This window comes from Aythya ferina, assembly GCF_964211825.1.
Source record: "Aythya ferina genome assembly, chromosome: 11".
NCBI classification, from domain to species: Eukaryota; Metazoa; Chordata; class Aves; order Anseriformes; family Anatidae; genus Aythya; species Aythya ferina.
The window spans coordinates 14147141-14163812 of record NC_140307.1 but is presented as its reverse complement, the minus strand read 5'-3'; the positions used below and the strand labels follow the sequence as shown (position 1 = coordinate 14163812).

The 16672-nt window shown below is 35.6% G+C and overlaps 1 protein-coding gene across 1 annotated transcript in view; it reads right to left on the bottom strand.

The window, feature by feature from the left end:
* Positions 1–9253: 9253 nt before the first annotated feature.
* The window catches only part of ACSBG1 (acyl-CoA synthetase bubblegum family member 1), an 86968-nt gene continuing 79549 nt past the window's right edge, over positions 9254–16672 (bottom strand). The window contains exon 24 of the mRNA XM_084532179.1: positions 9254–10336. Coding sequence (XP_084388305.1) covers positions 10315–10336 — 22 coding nt within the window. The 3' untranslated portion in view covers positions 9254–10314. The remainder of the gene's footprint in view (positions 10337–16672) is intronic.

Genomic DNA, 16672 nt, shown 5'->3' with positions numbered 1-16672 from the left:
TTTATCTTAGTGGGAGCTGGAAAAGAATGACCCAGTGCCAATGAAAAGCATGTATTAAGATGTTTCATAAGGAAAAAATAGGAGTCCTATGATTCGGTTTAGACTCCTGGTTTTATGATTTTGGAATATACATGTAGAACACAAGAGAAAAATCCAGGTTTATTTTAATTGTCATAAAGAATATGAAAAGCTGTCTGTAACCATATCAGTATTAGCATTGCTCTGCAGTTGATAAAGTTATTATCCAATTTATTTCCAGGATTGATATCTGAAAGCCTGAGATGTTACAGAAGCTTTAAATACATGAAGAAACTTCTAAGACTGAGTCCTTCTAAGAGTGCAACTGCCTAGGATTACATTTTTTCCTCTAGATTTTTTTCGTAGGACATAGGCTAAAACTTTGATTTGTGACACAACGTAGACACGTAGCAGGTAATATAGTGTGCAGTGTGAATGGATTAAACGAATAACTTTCCTGTCTTGTGTCAAACTGCCTCAGTCACAGCTCAAGCAGACTTCGCGATAACTTCCTTCTAGTGATATAAAGGTTTGCTTCATATCCTCCTCAGTTTCATTAGCAGCAAGAATGAACTGCATTAATTGTTTGCTAGACTTGCTGGCCATTTTAGTCCTGACTGATGACCTACTTTTGCAGTGCTCAATAGCTGTAGAAAATAGATGAAAAATGTTTGTCACACTGGTGTTTTTCACAGCTGGTTTGATTGTTTATAAAGGGAAAATGAGATATGTAGCAGAAAGAAGTAAACATTTTTTATAGAGCAGTGTAAACTTCAAATTATCAGTCTGTTTGTGGATGCTTAATATCTCTGAGTAACCAAGATGTAGCCACTTCTGAGTATTTTGGACAGGCTTTTAACTCCATTAAAACATTCCATGCCAAAAGATCTCAAAATTAACTCCAAAAGAGGAATCTAATTATTTTCCCTTTTGTGTGTGTGAAATGGACCCTATCACAAATTTGTCGTTCTTATTTATTTTAAAACCATTTGCGAATGAAAGAACAAAAGTATCTGTGCTCTTATGCAAAGTACAACCAACTCTAGTTAAATGTAAATGATACAATAGAGCTTATACTAATGAAGAAATGCAGCTAATGGTAATATGTGAATTTGTATTCCTAAAAGTCTGACTGACCTTTTCTGTTCTTCATATTCTTAGGATGCAAACACTGCTGAGGCAGAAACAAGGATTTTGTTCTGTCTTTGTGCAGGACCAAACACAAAGAAAACCTTGTGGGTGGCTTAAAATACCATCAGCATTTTAATAACAACTTGTATACATGATTACATTAATTTAATTAACAGTTATACGCAGGTAAAGTAGTATTTATGTGCAATGTGTAACATTAATCACTATCAACGTAATGAATACTGTATTTTTTACTGTAAGCAAAACCTTTGGTTTGACTCATCTTAAAATTTGAATGGATAAATTCAAAAATAACCTTGTGAGAACTGAAGAAGAATCAAGTTCTTTAAACTTAAATTTATTCCATATTTATTTGAAATCTTCATTTAGATATCTGTAGAACAATCATTCATACCTTTTATCACCTTAGTAATAAACATACCATTTACATGAGAAAATATTTATTTATTTTTAAATATATTGTCTCTCTTGTATAGATCCATTGATTTTCTGTGAATGATGCAAACACTCATATTCAGGATATGGTATAATTGTTCTCAAGGAACGTTTTCTTTGAAATTAAAAGTGATCATGCTCCTTGCCTTCTGTTTCACATGCATGTTTATCATAATGAGTTTTATAGCTTTTAGTTGTTACAGATCTTAGTAGTCATAACCTCCAACCCCTCACAATTAGTGTTACTGGGAGGAACATAACAAAGTTTTCTGAGAAGGTGCAATTAGTTTTGAATGAAAGCATTGGGATTTTTTTTTCAGTATCTTTAATATACTTAGCTTCTCAAAAATGTTTTACAGCTGGCATATACAGAAACAAAAACTCTATGACTCTTCACTGAGACTTCAAATTTGAACAAGTAAGTCAAGAAGGAAAGAAAGCAAATCAAAAAAAGAATAGTTTCTGGTACAACCGCAAGCCCTCTGTCTCACTCTCCTACAGTTATACTAATCTAATAGCAAACAAAATACCAGATCTTAAAGTGGAATTAATAGCTTTCAGTCAAGACTCCTTCTCACAGTGTCTAGACATTCTCCAGTGTTTTTTGGAAGACTCTGAATACAAATTGTAAACCTTGTTCAATAATGAATAAAATACAACCCTTCATAATAAAGACTCTGAAACTTCATGCACATTAAAATAATTGGTGATACACTAGTATGCGTACATCTTTCATAAAAATCTACCCGAAGTTTTGACCAACATATTTTATATTTTCTTGTGAATATTGGGATAGCTTTATTTAAAATAAGTGACAGTGCACTTCTGCAACTCAGCTGGATTGAAGGCAGAAATGCAATGAAGAGGCTTTACATTCTCCATATCCCAAAGTGGCAGGACTATTCCGAAAGTGCTGCTACCTATTTCCATTCTGTTCAGTTGCGTTTCACTGACCATGCATGTTCAAAGACACTCTGGCTAAAATTCCTAACAAATACTTCTAATAAACTCATTAAGCTTGGAGCTGAAAGATGCAAAACAGTCATATCATAAAACCCTGCCATACATCACAGGTGATTATAAATCAAAGCTGGTAAAAACAAAAATCTAGACTCCTAAGGTGAGACAAGAAAAATCATTCAACTAAAATAAAAAGGGGGTCTACCTTATTTCATGAACTCAAGAAGAAACATGCAGCCAACAACATCATCATAGTGTTTCAGTTAGCAGAAACAGTAAAAAGATACTAGACAGAAAGAAAATCCCATTCACAAAAAGATATCACCTATGAATTTTCATTAAAAATTATCACCACAATTGTCTTTTTCTCCTGTCCTTATAATGGATTTCTAAGCTGAAAAGGAGCTTAGAAATTGTCTGCCTCAGCAGTCATAGAGGTGACTGAAGGTCTCACTTGGGGGCAGAATAAATCTATCAGTAGATGACCAGGGAAGTGTCCTTGACTCCTTTTCCTTTGTACACACTTCATTTTACCCCTTTTAGTGGGACATAAAATGGAGATTAATAAGTATCATACGTCATGAAGAATCACATTTATTTGTAACTTATTAGATTCAATTGGGGTAGATTAGCTACCAATTCAAGAACTGTTTTATGTAACTAAAGGTAAATAGTAGAGGGAAAGGTGGGAGGCTTTGTAGGTTTCAAAATCTAGGTCACCGAGACAAGTTTCCTGAGTTTCATCACCGGATTCATAACCCTCTCCGTTTCACTTTCCTAAGACAATACTTTGTCCAGTCTCTTTTTACATAACAGGCTTAATTTTCCCTGCTCACCCTACCTTATCTCTGCACTGGCATTCACAAGGTTAATACCACAGATAACTGCGGAAACACCATGATCTATCTGCTCTCTGCTGAAAACAAGCAAAAATTAAGCAATAGTTAGAATATACTATAAATAGGTCTTAACTGGTCTGCTTCAACACAGCTGTAAGTTTCAATGAAAATTAACAGAACAAAACGGACTTTATTTCTACAGCTGTGTGATCAGAATAAGCCCCAAATTTCTCGGCAGATCTGAAGCCGAATGTACTGCACTGAGGTAGACCAACTAGTATATAACACATGACAGAGATTCAGGAGTGAACCTTCAAGTGCTACTCAAACATTTTCAAAGGGATATATGACATATTAAGTTTATTCCTAGGAGAGGTTCAGTCTAAATATGCAATTACTATTTAATGTATTTACTCTGGTTTTACCAGAATTTATCAAATGCTTACTCAGTATGTCTAGTACAGGGACATTTAGTGGTAAGCCTGCAGCCTCTTTGTGGACAAAATGTACTAATTTCAAGCAAGCAAATGAAAGAGAACGTTAGCTGAATTCACTGTACAATGTTACAGGGAATAATTATATAGTGCAAACTCAGATATCCTATTCTGTATAAAACCTCAAATATATTTTGTTTGAATCAGTAAAGTCATAAAACTCCTACAACAAATGTAAGGCACAGATTAAGTGGCTAAGGATTCAGGGTGTTCTTGTATTTTTCAGTAGTCTTGGGGCAAGAATCATCCTTATTGTCATTGATTGGCTCTTCATCTTTACATAAACTCACCAAAATCAAAGGGTCATAATAGAGAGAACAGTACTGCTTCACACAAATAGTATGAATGGATCGGATCCTCAGTGCAAAGAACTGTATTGGCTAGTATCTGCCTCAACACAACTAAATCTTGCAAGTTTAAATTGCTACCTGCACGCTTAAAGAGGAAGATATATAAAAATAACTATACCTTTACTGAGAAATTAATCCATTTCATTTTTTATGAGGAGACTGGATGAAGGCTGTGCCCAGAAGATACACAGACATGCCCATTCTTTGCTATCCCAAGGGGTCCTTTCTGTTTGCTTGCCACTGAGATATATGCTATTGGCGTCAATTCCTTGTATAAAAAAAAATGTTCCTCACCCTGTGCTCCATGACTTCTTTGTATTGGCTCAGTATATGAAAGCAGACGGAAAGTAATAATTGTGGCCTGCAGTCCAGAGGTTTTAAGAAAGAATGATTCAAAAAATCGTGATCTATTAAAATAATATGCTCAAACTCATAGTTACACAAAAAATAGCTGATAACTTCATAAAAGATCATTTCTTCTCCAGAAGTGAATGCTGAGCTCCAGAATCAAAGCTAAACTAGCCATAAATAAGATAATTGCATTACATTGGAAATACCTAGTGCAGTGGTCCTACAGAACATACATGTATCAAGACTAAAGTTCTAGTTTCACAAGCTGCTCAGAAATTCTTCCCTTCTTTTTATTTTGCAGCTAAAAGCTTGCCGCTCACATGACATGCTCTAAGTCCCCCCACCACTAAAAGTGAGGTGCCTTGTGCGTCAAAGGAAATTTGATGGAAACTGCTGAGTACCATTTAGACTCCACCCAAACCTGGATATCTCTCTCTGTAGAAGTGGAATCTGGGTCACAAGACATTCAACTTTTGCATTATCAAAACTGATATGTGAACTTTAGCAGGTTTCCAAATCCATACAAACTTCTCCAGCTTGGAAAATAGTGCTGATACACAGATTGTTGCACGTTTCCTTTAGCTCTCCTGGCCACTGTTATCAAACATACCACTTATCTCATCTGCCACATGAACCTAAAATATTTTCTCACTTCTTGTATTTTGCTTAATAAAGAATGAGATGATAGAACTTGCAGCAGATCTGTTTTCCACTTCTAATAGTGCCTGCTTATTAGTACTTCTTCAGAAAAAATAACAAATAAAAAGATATTTTCTCTTTGATCTGTTTTTTAAGCTTTCTGTGTTTGAACAAAGCAAAATATTATTTAAGATGTGATCTGTAGCCTGCCTACTGAAAGGAGTAGGAGTCTTCCTGTTGTTGAAATCAGACACTCAAGGATATCTGGCTAATACAGAATTACCACAGTGAGTGAAAGAAACAACTCTAAGCAATTCAGTTCAGACTTACTGCATTAATAAACCAGTATTCAATTTTGTGAATTTCCTGGAAGAAGGAAAAGACCTCAAATACTCCATCTTTGGATGCCGATAATTCTTTCCTTATATTCTGCTTTTTCATCTACAGGAGTTAACTGGAAATGGAAAAATACTGAAAGTGAGTCACATGGGATCAAGTCATTTCATTAAGAACATTTGCTAGCAAATTCTGCAGAAAGCCAAATTTTACTATTTCTCAGGTCACTCTTTAAAGTCTACTGCTACTGTCATTAGGATGAAATGAATTACAATAGACAATATTTCTATTTCCCTATCGTATCTGTTTTTATCACCGGAAGAAAAACAGTCACTAAAATCACCATAAAACAGAGGAAAACTTTTGAACATGAAAAGCCTCATTGAATTTGCTGGAATTTAGTTTATTTCTGAGAATACACACATTGTTTAACCTATTTGTTTAGACAGAGCAAAAGCAGTCTTTCTGGTTCAAATTATTCCTGCAGAGGGAATTGTCTCTGAATCTACAGATTTTTATTTTTATATTTTTGTATGCAGAATCTTACTGCACAAAGTCATGCCAGAAGAAGTTGTAGGACTATTTTCTGAAAAAACAAGAAGACCATTTTGGTTAAAATCCTAATCTTTTTTCTTTCAGGGTCTATCAGTTTATAATGACAAAGTTTAACAGATTCCAAAATAGAAAATCATTTCCTCTCAAAAGAAAAAAAAAAGTCTAGTGAAAATTAACATATTTCTAACTATCATTGAAGTAACCCAGAACAGCAAACACTAAAACCAGATTGTTAACAATCAGCATGAGTTTACTATCAGTACTGTCTCCAGGGTGGTGTGAGAAGTAGCCCATAGGCTGTGGCGGTGAAAGGTCTGCTAAAAGTTGAACCTGACCTCCTGTGCAGGAGCTGGGCTGCGCTTTCTGAAACTGAGCTGAGAAAACCTTTTCCTGTCAAGTTAAGAGATGCTTGGTACCTGCATTCTTATAGAGCTTTTCCTGAAGGGCCCAGGTCTGCAATTAACAACCTTTCATCAATCAGCTACCATTCTGCCTAGTTTGTTCACACAGGTAGCTGACAGCTAGCCTTGTCTGTGCTGAACTGTCCAGGCTGTGACTCAGCACCCAGCAAGGAGGCTCTTGCTACTGGCAGGCTGCCACCCCCTCTGATTTCACTTGAGAGGATCTACACTAACAGAGGAGGAGGCTGGACTGCTGCCCACAGCCTTCTGCAGCAGAGTTAAAAACACTTTGGCCTACATATTCAAGCACATGCAGCCTTGACCCCTATGTGCACAGAAGTGGAAAAGAGTATAAATCAGGGTGCATATTGCAGGGTTTGCGAGCACGCAGTCAGCAGCATGCATGCAAGATCAACCGTGTGTGCGCAAAATATATCTAACAAAGTCATGGATTTAAGTAGAAAAATATTTGGATCTGAACAAATCTTAACTGAGGAAAGAACAGAGGGAACGATTAATTTACTTGATAACTTAACAAAGCACAGGAGGCTGATGCCATTGACCTGTCTGTCACTGGTCTTGCAAATTAGTCTAAAGAAAAGGGCAGCAAGGAATTTCATTCAGAATTCAGACTTTGAAATATCTTTTACAGACAAGAATGGCAGAAATTCCAGTTAAATAAAGGCACTCATCTGCAATGGTGATGCTCTTTTAATTACACCAAGAACAGTCTCTTCCTCTTCCCCACCAGAGAGAATTTGATAGTCACTCAGCATCACCAACATATCTACAAGACATCTATAACTGCAAAATCATGAAGAGAAAAAAGCAGAATGTGCTCACAACATCCTCTGCTTCTGTCTCAGACACATCTTCCTAAAGACATCAGCAATCATGATTTATCTTTAACGCCTTCTTCATCCAATTTCATTTCCACTTTCTGTCCCAGCTGAGCTGTAATGGGTAGTAACATAACAAACACATTATAGTCCTGCTGTTATTTCAACCTAGATTGATTTACTGGGCATCTTGACTCCACTCTACAAATGTATTGGTACCAAGACCTCTATTTAGCTTCCTTTATACTGTTATTTCAGAAAATCTGCATCTGTTAAGTCTCTACAACATGAGTTTTTCTAGTTTCTGCAAGGTCCCTATTTGTTTAATTTTTCATGTACATTTAAATTTTCTGGGATTTTTAATAGGATCTCTCCAGTTCTCATAAAAAAAACAGCATACCCTAGAACTGACTCCATTGTGCTAAGGAGAAAGATAATGTCCCATATGAGGTTGTACGTTGCTTTGACCTTAATTCACTGAAGCATTTCTACTCAGAACAGTACACATGCCGCATTTTGAACATCAGCCATATGTTTAAGTCCCAGTGAAGTTTAAATAGATAGATTACCTGAGGCTGAGATGTTTTAAAGCCATCAACATAAAACTGGTTAACAGTTAACATTATGGTGGATAACTTCAGCGCATCACACAGAATCACACAGTCATGTAGGTTGGAAGAGACCTCCAAGATCACCCAGTTCAACCTCTGACCTAACACTAACAAGTCCTCCACTAAACCATACCACTAATATATATCACCATATCACATAATGTACATCCAGAAAAAAAAAAAAAAAACCTTGAATTATTCTATTTTTGTGCTTTCTCATAACATAAAAAAGACATAAGTACCACAGACAACCTAAAAAGACTTCAACTTTTCAAGTGTGTCACTGTGTTAATGTAAACGAGCTAGCACAACTTATGAAGGGTAAAACAGAAAATAAAGAAAACATTCTATGAATCAAAAATTTTCTATTAACTGTAACAGCTGTGGCCACCATATTTCCAAAGAACATATAACAGATGCATAAAAAACAAGTTGCTATTACATAATGAAAAAATGAAAATAATATCTAATTATATTGAAAGACAGCAAAACTGAACAGATGGAATTAAAAGCACATTAACTCATAAAAGGGAAAAACAACCTGGTATTCTTAATGCTATCGGATAGTACTGGGACCAATGCCATGCAAAAGCAAAAAAGTAATTGCCGGGAAACTTACAGTATCTGCATTTGAGAGTGGGTTTAAAATGCAATAAGGTAGAAATTGTCACTATAGTGGGCCACAGTCCAGTTAACACGTATTACAAACGAGGTTCCCTTGTACACAAACTTAACAAAATTATTTAACTTTCAAGTATTTATTTTTGCCCATTTTAAGATTTAACTGTTAATTATAGCAAATATGAAGTTTTGTCTTATTGCCTACAGTTTTAAAATCAACAGATAACCGCAATTTTCATCTTTCTGTTTGTAGCATCAAAGTATATAAGTACCCTGTATTTCAGAAAAACGTTTAAACAGGTAACTGAAGTCATGATGTGATGTGATGTTATGGTGCCACCTTGTGAGATTGCATCAGAAGTGCCTCTAACGGGTAAGCAAACAAATATTAGCCCTGGGAAAAAAAGAAAAGGAGATTGTGTATTTCAACAGCAAGCTACACTGCAAGCTTACCACCCATTACAAGTTCCAAAGTAGAGAGCATTATCACACCTACAGAAATGGCAAAAGGATTAATTTCTATATTTTATCAGCTATTTCAATAAGTGTAACATGTTTCAGCCTTTGAAAGATTTAACTTTACAGTAGTTGGAATAATGAGTAGAATGGAAGTTAATGTGCTTAGCCCAAAAATTCTCAAGGCACAACAAAATGCGTCAAAAGTTTTAATTGTTATGACTTTGATACAGAAGCCATGTAAGTGACAGAGCCCTTCTATTGACTGTTAGAACAGTAATACATGTATGATTGTCTTCAGGCCGCAGTACCTAAACAGTACTGGAATAAAATAAAAAGAACATAGCTGATTTCCAGCTGAAGAGGAAATACAGAGCTGCATTCATGCATTTTATGGGAAAGATTGCATAGCTCATTTAGAAAAAAATGTCTTTTCATGTCCTTAGTAATAGTGCTGTGCTTCTTTAATTTCTTCATAGGTAACAGATGATCATATTCTTCTATTCAACACTATCAGCCCATAGAATCAGTAAAATGCAAGACTTCCTTTGAGATTAAGGACACAGTTTTAAAGTTAATCTTGGAAAGAAATGAATCACATATGCAGTTATCATAAACAAAAGGCAAATATTTCAAGTTTCATAAGGACATGACAATCCATAAAATATTGGTTGAAGGTAAGCACCAAACCCAGCACCTGCCATTTCAGCGACTGAAAGGCAAATCTGGGATGTGGTTGTCTTCAACACTGGGAGTTTGATCTTGACTGCAGTTCTTTCATGTAAGAGTATTTCCATGCAAGACCCCCAGCTGTACACCACAGTGATAGAGGCATCTCATTATTTAAGGCCCATGCTTGCTTTCTCTTGGAAAAGTCACCCAAGTTCATCTTCCTGTCAATCTTTTTTTTTTTTTTTTTTTGCTTTTAAGAATAGTATTAAATATTCATAAATATAAAAACTATGTGGAAATACCTTTAATAATACTCTGATGATATTCTGCCTGTTTTTAAAAAAATAACCACAACCCAACCACCTTTGCCAGAGTACTTGGCCAGCAGTGAAGATAAAAATGCAACTGTTCCAAATATCCTGTAGATCAAATGATGCTTCTCTCCCTTTGTGCACCAGAATTATTTCAATACTTTTTGCGTTCTAAGAAGCCACAGCTAGAGGACAAAAGCCCCCAAGGCGCCTGAGATTCAGGAAGGCTGGACTGGCAAGTCATTTCTGATAACACCAGCTCACAGAAACATCTTCAGATTCTTATGTGGAAAGTACTGCAAAGGAAAGAAAAAGATTAAGAGAGATACATAAATTTGTCAATATATACAATGCTTTCATTAAAGTATATAAAGAAAGGTGCTGCACAACAAATCTGAATCTCTGGTCTTCTTTGTCCTGTCTCCTAGCGAGGACATTTGAGAATATGAAAAATTGAAGCACATTCTCATTTACACTGAAGTATTTCAAGATGAAATGCATTTTTAAACCTACTAAATTCTACTCCAGAAAGTACAATCATTCTTTTACTGAATGCCTAACAATTAGGAAGATCAAGTACTAAAAAATAAAAATAAAAATTAGAACAATGATAGAATGAACAGAGACTACATTTAGAGAATTTCTCATTTTGAAAGCTTTTACTTATCAAAGAGGCAGATCTAATACTTTAAACTTTGGTTTTATTAGAAAGCTTAAGATCTTTTGGACAAGAGAGACATCTTCTATTTACAATCACGAATTGTTGATAAAGATATGAACAGACTGGCAACAAAACTACTCAATGACTTCCATACATCTATACCATCTGAAATGCAGAAATCCTGCTCTACTGTTCTGGTTTCAGAACATGTCAGAAGGACAGATCTTCCCATAACCTAGAAGGCACCTGCAGAACATTGAGCTACAAATGCAAGGATTGCTAATATTCAGGCATAGGCAGGATGCTTGGCAATGACACAACAGTCAATCCTAAGGCCTGATCTAACCTACAAGAACAACGGTGAAGTGTTCAGGGACTCTTTTCATCTGTAAATTACCACCATTTTGATAGACCTCTGCTTTGTTGTGATAGGAATAATCTAATTTTTCTTATGATTACAATAATACAATATTAACTCGAGAAAACTGCCAGAAAACTACCACTGATTAAGTCACTTGGGCAACTGTTTATAACATTAATTTATCTATTAATATATCTATTATATCTAACAGAGGAAACGAGTAGCTGACAGAGCAAAATGTTAACTTAACTCTCAATAGGCAAATGGACAAATCAAGCACCTGGCAAAGCTATAGAAAATTGGATAGGTCACTATGTTTTCCATTGATTTTGCTAAGTTTCTCCTCTGGTCAGGCACAGGCAGCGCATGAACAGAACCAGTCAGTGTGTTGTTATACTGCGAATTTTTGTAGACCCACAACTATAGTACTTATGGGGGAATGATCCAAAAAAGTTTTTCTTATCCTATATAGTAAAAATAAATAAATAAATAAATAAAATACTCTGCTTAAGTGACACTTCAGACGTCAATATTTGGAAAATAGTAAACTTACTTGAAAAGCAGAAATGCACAATAATCTTGAAAAAGATGTAAAAGTATGATTGAAATTCAATATTCTGAAAACCTGACTTTACAGAAACTGTTCTGCTGAAGATCCTACAGTGACTGCTCTGGCTGGAATGCCAGCATTGTAAGAAAAAAGCATATACTAGTATGCTCATCCTTTCCTTGCATCTTGCAATAACAGTGAGTAGATACAGGATGGCGATGCCACTTTAAAAACATACCAAAGGCAACCTTCTGGTCTTCTAGCATAGCAGCATCACCTCCACAATTTCACAGAGTAGTAGTGATTCATCTCTCCATTTCACAACTTCATTTTACAGTCTGCGTTTAATTGAAACTGAGCTCCAAGCATTTCTCAAACGTACTGTCCCTATGTGCAAAGTATTACACTGTCAATTAGACCTAAAAGAACTTCAATTCTAGTTGCAGACTGAGACGGTAAGGTTAGCTAAATCATCATGTTTCCTTCAATCATGTAAAGTTTCATTAGCCAGTCAGCAAGAAAAAATGCTGTGTCTAGAATGACCTCTTTGTGTGTACAAGGTTCTCATCACTTGTCTAACTATAGAAATTCAGAGGTACTCATAATATTTCTTTCAGATAAAAAAGTTTATCCCAGAGCACAATATACTATGGGATATCGATATCATAAGAAAAATTAAATCTTAGTGCAGAAGAGATGGTCCCAAAGATCTGTGATGCGGATATAACAATATCTGAATCTGAAAATCTGCAAACATCCTGCAGTCGTTAGACTGAGCCAAACCTAGATGCTAGCACTGGAAACCTCAAATCTTTCTGTAACAGAGAAAAGAAAAAAATACAAGAATATCTACTTATTTTCTGGTTTGTACGACAGCCATAGAGTATAGATTAATTACTGACGTTACAAATTGTCCCATTCTCTGGGACAGTTAGAATCCATGACTGGCCAATGCATTTATGACTATCAGTTATCTGCAATAACAAGTTTTCTCTCACGAAGATTTACATCTTCTGAACACATTAGATCACAGGGCAGAGCACAGTACTGGATTAAATAAATTATCCATTGGCTTACTTATTGGATATATAGCAGAGTGACGTTTCCCAGTTGCACTTCTGATATAGCACAGCATTTGGGTTCCTATGCACATCAAACTACATAGATAAATTTATCATTTCTCCTGCTAAGGAACAAGACATTTTGATTATTTATCCATGGTTTGCACTGTAATAGAGGTAAACAGCACAACACATCCTACAACTGCTATCAGTTTTCAGAACTCTTGAGAAACTTGTCAGGATGGTAAAAGATACAGGGAAGGCTTTTCTACTTGCCCTCTCGGTGATAATCTCTGCTCAATGTTCTGACAGTGCCTACAGTGTTACAAACTGTATGTTTCCTTCTTGACTGATATCAGAAGGTATTCATCATGTTTATTTACATGCAAAAACTGTAATTTTGGTGCCTATATGTAAAAAAAGAGCTTTAGAGGTTTGGAGCATTTGAGAGGCTGAAGTGGACATATGGTTTTGGATTATTTTCCAGGGAGGCTGCCACTTGATTACAGCTATTTGATTTGAATCAGGAATTCACTGAAGGAAAGCCTGTGGTATGTATACAGAGGAAATAAAATTTTATGTTCACAGTAACTTCGTTCTAGGAACTTCGTATCTTGAAATTTATTCAGTCTAGGTGACACTGAAATGTATAGAAAGCATATTGTAATGCAAAGAGCTTACCAATATTTACACTTCAGAAAAAAAGAATAGTAAACATTTAGTTCAGAACTCAAGAGATGTATAGAGACCTGCATTAATCTAGGATATTTAAGTCACACATTGGCAGTATCTACGATCTAAAAATAAAATTTAAAAAAATCAGCGTTTGAACACATTTTTACAAATGACACCTTAAAAAATCCATGTAAATCTACTTCACTGGAAAACTGTTTAAGGTTGGGTTTTTCTTGATATTTCTATCAGACTGTTGTTTTGGCCTGTGGAGATGAAGCATTTTACTAATGAGAAACTGAAATACATTGTGAAAAACACTGATAAAAATCATTTCTTGTCATTGTTTGCTCACTAAGCATCTCTTATCAATTTGTCAATAGCTTTGACTTTAATCCTTAGAAACTAGATCATCTGCAATTTAGGACAGGTCTTTTGAGATGCACATTTCTTGAGAGAGAGCTCCTGTCACATCAGCTTTGGGTAGGACTAGAGTCATGACATGGCCTGTTACATAGGTAAAGACCCACAAAGGTTTCACAACAGTGCATATCCAATGAAATCTTTGTTTCATCTGTTGTTTCTGCCTAGTTTTGGCACCTCCAAGGTGTTGTTAATGCCATGGTCTTCTCAAGCTCCATTTTAAATTGTTATAGTATGTTTCACCCCGGGCCTTCAAATAAGTTTAAACTTCCAGGATGATTTATAAACCAATTTCCTGTGGAAAACGTACCCAGTCTTGTAGAACAGAACACTTAGCTAGTGCCAGTTCAGAGTGCAAACGCTTCCATTAAACTGCAAGCGGCTTCTTGATAACAATTGAGTGAAATAAACCTACTGCAATCAAATTGTCTGTACTAGCGATTGTCATAATTATTTACAGCTTACTCTACATTCAAGAATAAAAGCCAAAACTGTATACATCATCTTCCCTGGTCTACAATGAGCAATATTTTCTTCTAGTCTTTAAAAAAAAGTGTCATCAACAGCAGCAGCACAAATCAAGCAACAGACTTTACTGCATCTTCATTTATTTGACAGCAGCCCAAAGCTTGCAAAGACTGTCTGTAGGAGATTAAACCTACATGGGGTCATTAAATAGAGGTTTGAGAAACAAGTGGTGAGATAATGAAAATCAGTCAACACAGAATGGATGAACTTTAGCTCATAGTAGGTCAAAGCCTGGATCATAGTGCCAAAATGAATGATTGCTGTATATATTATATGCTGTATATATATTATGCATGATAGTATGGCAGCTTAAAAGATAATACATTGATCTGTGTGAAAAAAGTGCTTCAAAATAGGAATTACAGAAAACCTTTAAAGGTAAGATTCTTATCAACAGGGTAAAGATATTCCTCCTCAGTAATTTTATACCTCATTTTAATGATTATATAGATTTTACAGTTGGACAGATCATCTTATAAAAGTTCTCAGTGTCTGTCAGAAGTCAGGTAAGCACTGGACCCATATAACAACAAAGGGAAAGTAAGATCACCTATGGCTTAGCAGCAATCACATACTGAAATAGTGGCAAAGCCACAGAAGAAGAAACTTGCATCTAAGCTTCATAATCTTTTGTTTTAATGAAGCGGTTTTTGAAGACAGGAAAAAGGTAGAGTACGAATTTCTTTACTGACAACAAAAATCATTTAGGGTTTGGAAAAGCATTTAACATTTTTAAAAGGATCCCATATTAGGTACCCATGTGGTATTCTAGGATCCAGTATTAAGAAATATTGTACATAGTCTCTGAAAACTGCAGTTGCCCAGCATCTCCAGTTGCTCACTGGCTATCATTTTCAAAGGCGGCCATTGCTTCGATGCATTGGTGTCTAATTTTCAGAGCTGCCGAGCAGCTGGAAGTATAAATCAATAGGCACTTTGTTTTCCCTGAAATTAAAGTTTGGAGTGTATTCAGCTGGGCACAAAATGTGGAGATACACAAAACCAAATTAAAATTACAGCTGTCTCTGGACATGTGTAGGTTGGTGTTTCTTCCATGCATCTGCTAAAGACTTCAAAAAGAACAATTTGACTAAGATAAAAAAAAAAGTTTTCATATTTTTTTGTACTATCAAGAAGATGGTTCAGGCATAAGTTCAGCACTCACTTGGCAGGGTAGTTCATGCCTGCACCAACACATCAAAGGCTTGTAAAAGAAAAATAATTGCAACAGTCATTCCAATAGGTATGGTGGAGAATATTCTTCTTCTCTGCCACCTTCTCAGGAAATGATTTGGTTGCACAGCATCCACAGCTTGGATTTCAGTCAGCAGTTTGCAAGCTTCTACACCGCAGCACTAAAGTCAGTCATGGCACAGGAAACCTCTGAAACTACAGCTTCTGCTGAGTCTTTACAACGGTCTTCAATTCTTCACATTTGATCTGCGCTATCTACCAAATCTGTAGGTACATTTCATGGCCTCTTCGTTGCTTAAAAGAAATTCTACCTGATCCCAACAGTTTCTTTATGGAGAACAGTGTACAGAGAACATTTTTTTAACTAGAAATATGTATAAACACAATATTGGAATGCATACTCAGCTGAACCTCACCATAATGATATGTACACGTATCTTGTTTTAAAAGAATTCCCAGAGACACGCTTGGATTGTGAAGTAGTGCCTGATGTGTTTCTATAGTATAGAAGACACTCACATTGACTTGTAAAGTATCCTCTTGAGATGCTAATGTTTCCTAGAATTCAAAGGAATGGTGTCCTCATGCTTTACATATCATTTTGTTACAATGCCTTTCCTCAGAAATTTAGTTTACCAAAGAAAAACTCCTCTGTTTTCTTCAGGACACTTCAAACTTAAAATCATACCATATACCTGCCTGCAGTCCAGATGATTGTTGGATTCTTATTTTCCCAAATGTTAGAACTTTTGTCATTGTCAATTATCACCAGTCACACTACCAACTTGGCCATAATGTATATGAACAAAGACTTGGAAATAATTTTTTCAAGATATCATGCACTTATTATTAGATGTAGATAACGCAGCCCACTGACATCTGGTGAAAAACAGACCTAGGCTTTAGCTTCAGCCTACACTGCCAATAGATTCAAAATCCAAATTAACTCTTCTCAGTCTTGAAGTATCTTACTTTTGCTGGCTGTTCCACTGCAATTTCTTAAAGAGGCTCTATCCTTGTATTACTTGAGTAAGTCTTACCCATAACTTATGTAGAATGTTTCATTAACATGTAAAAATTAGAAGCCATTGGTATTTTTATAAAAGTTCTCTTTAAATATGAAACAGGAAAGAGAAGCTCTACCTTAAGAGGACTGGGTTTTGTCTACAGAACATTAAGAAC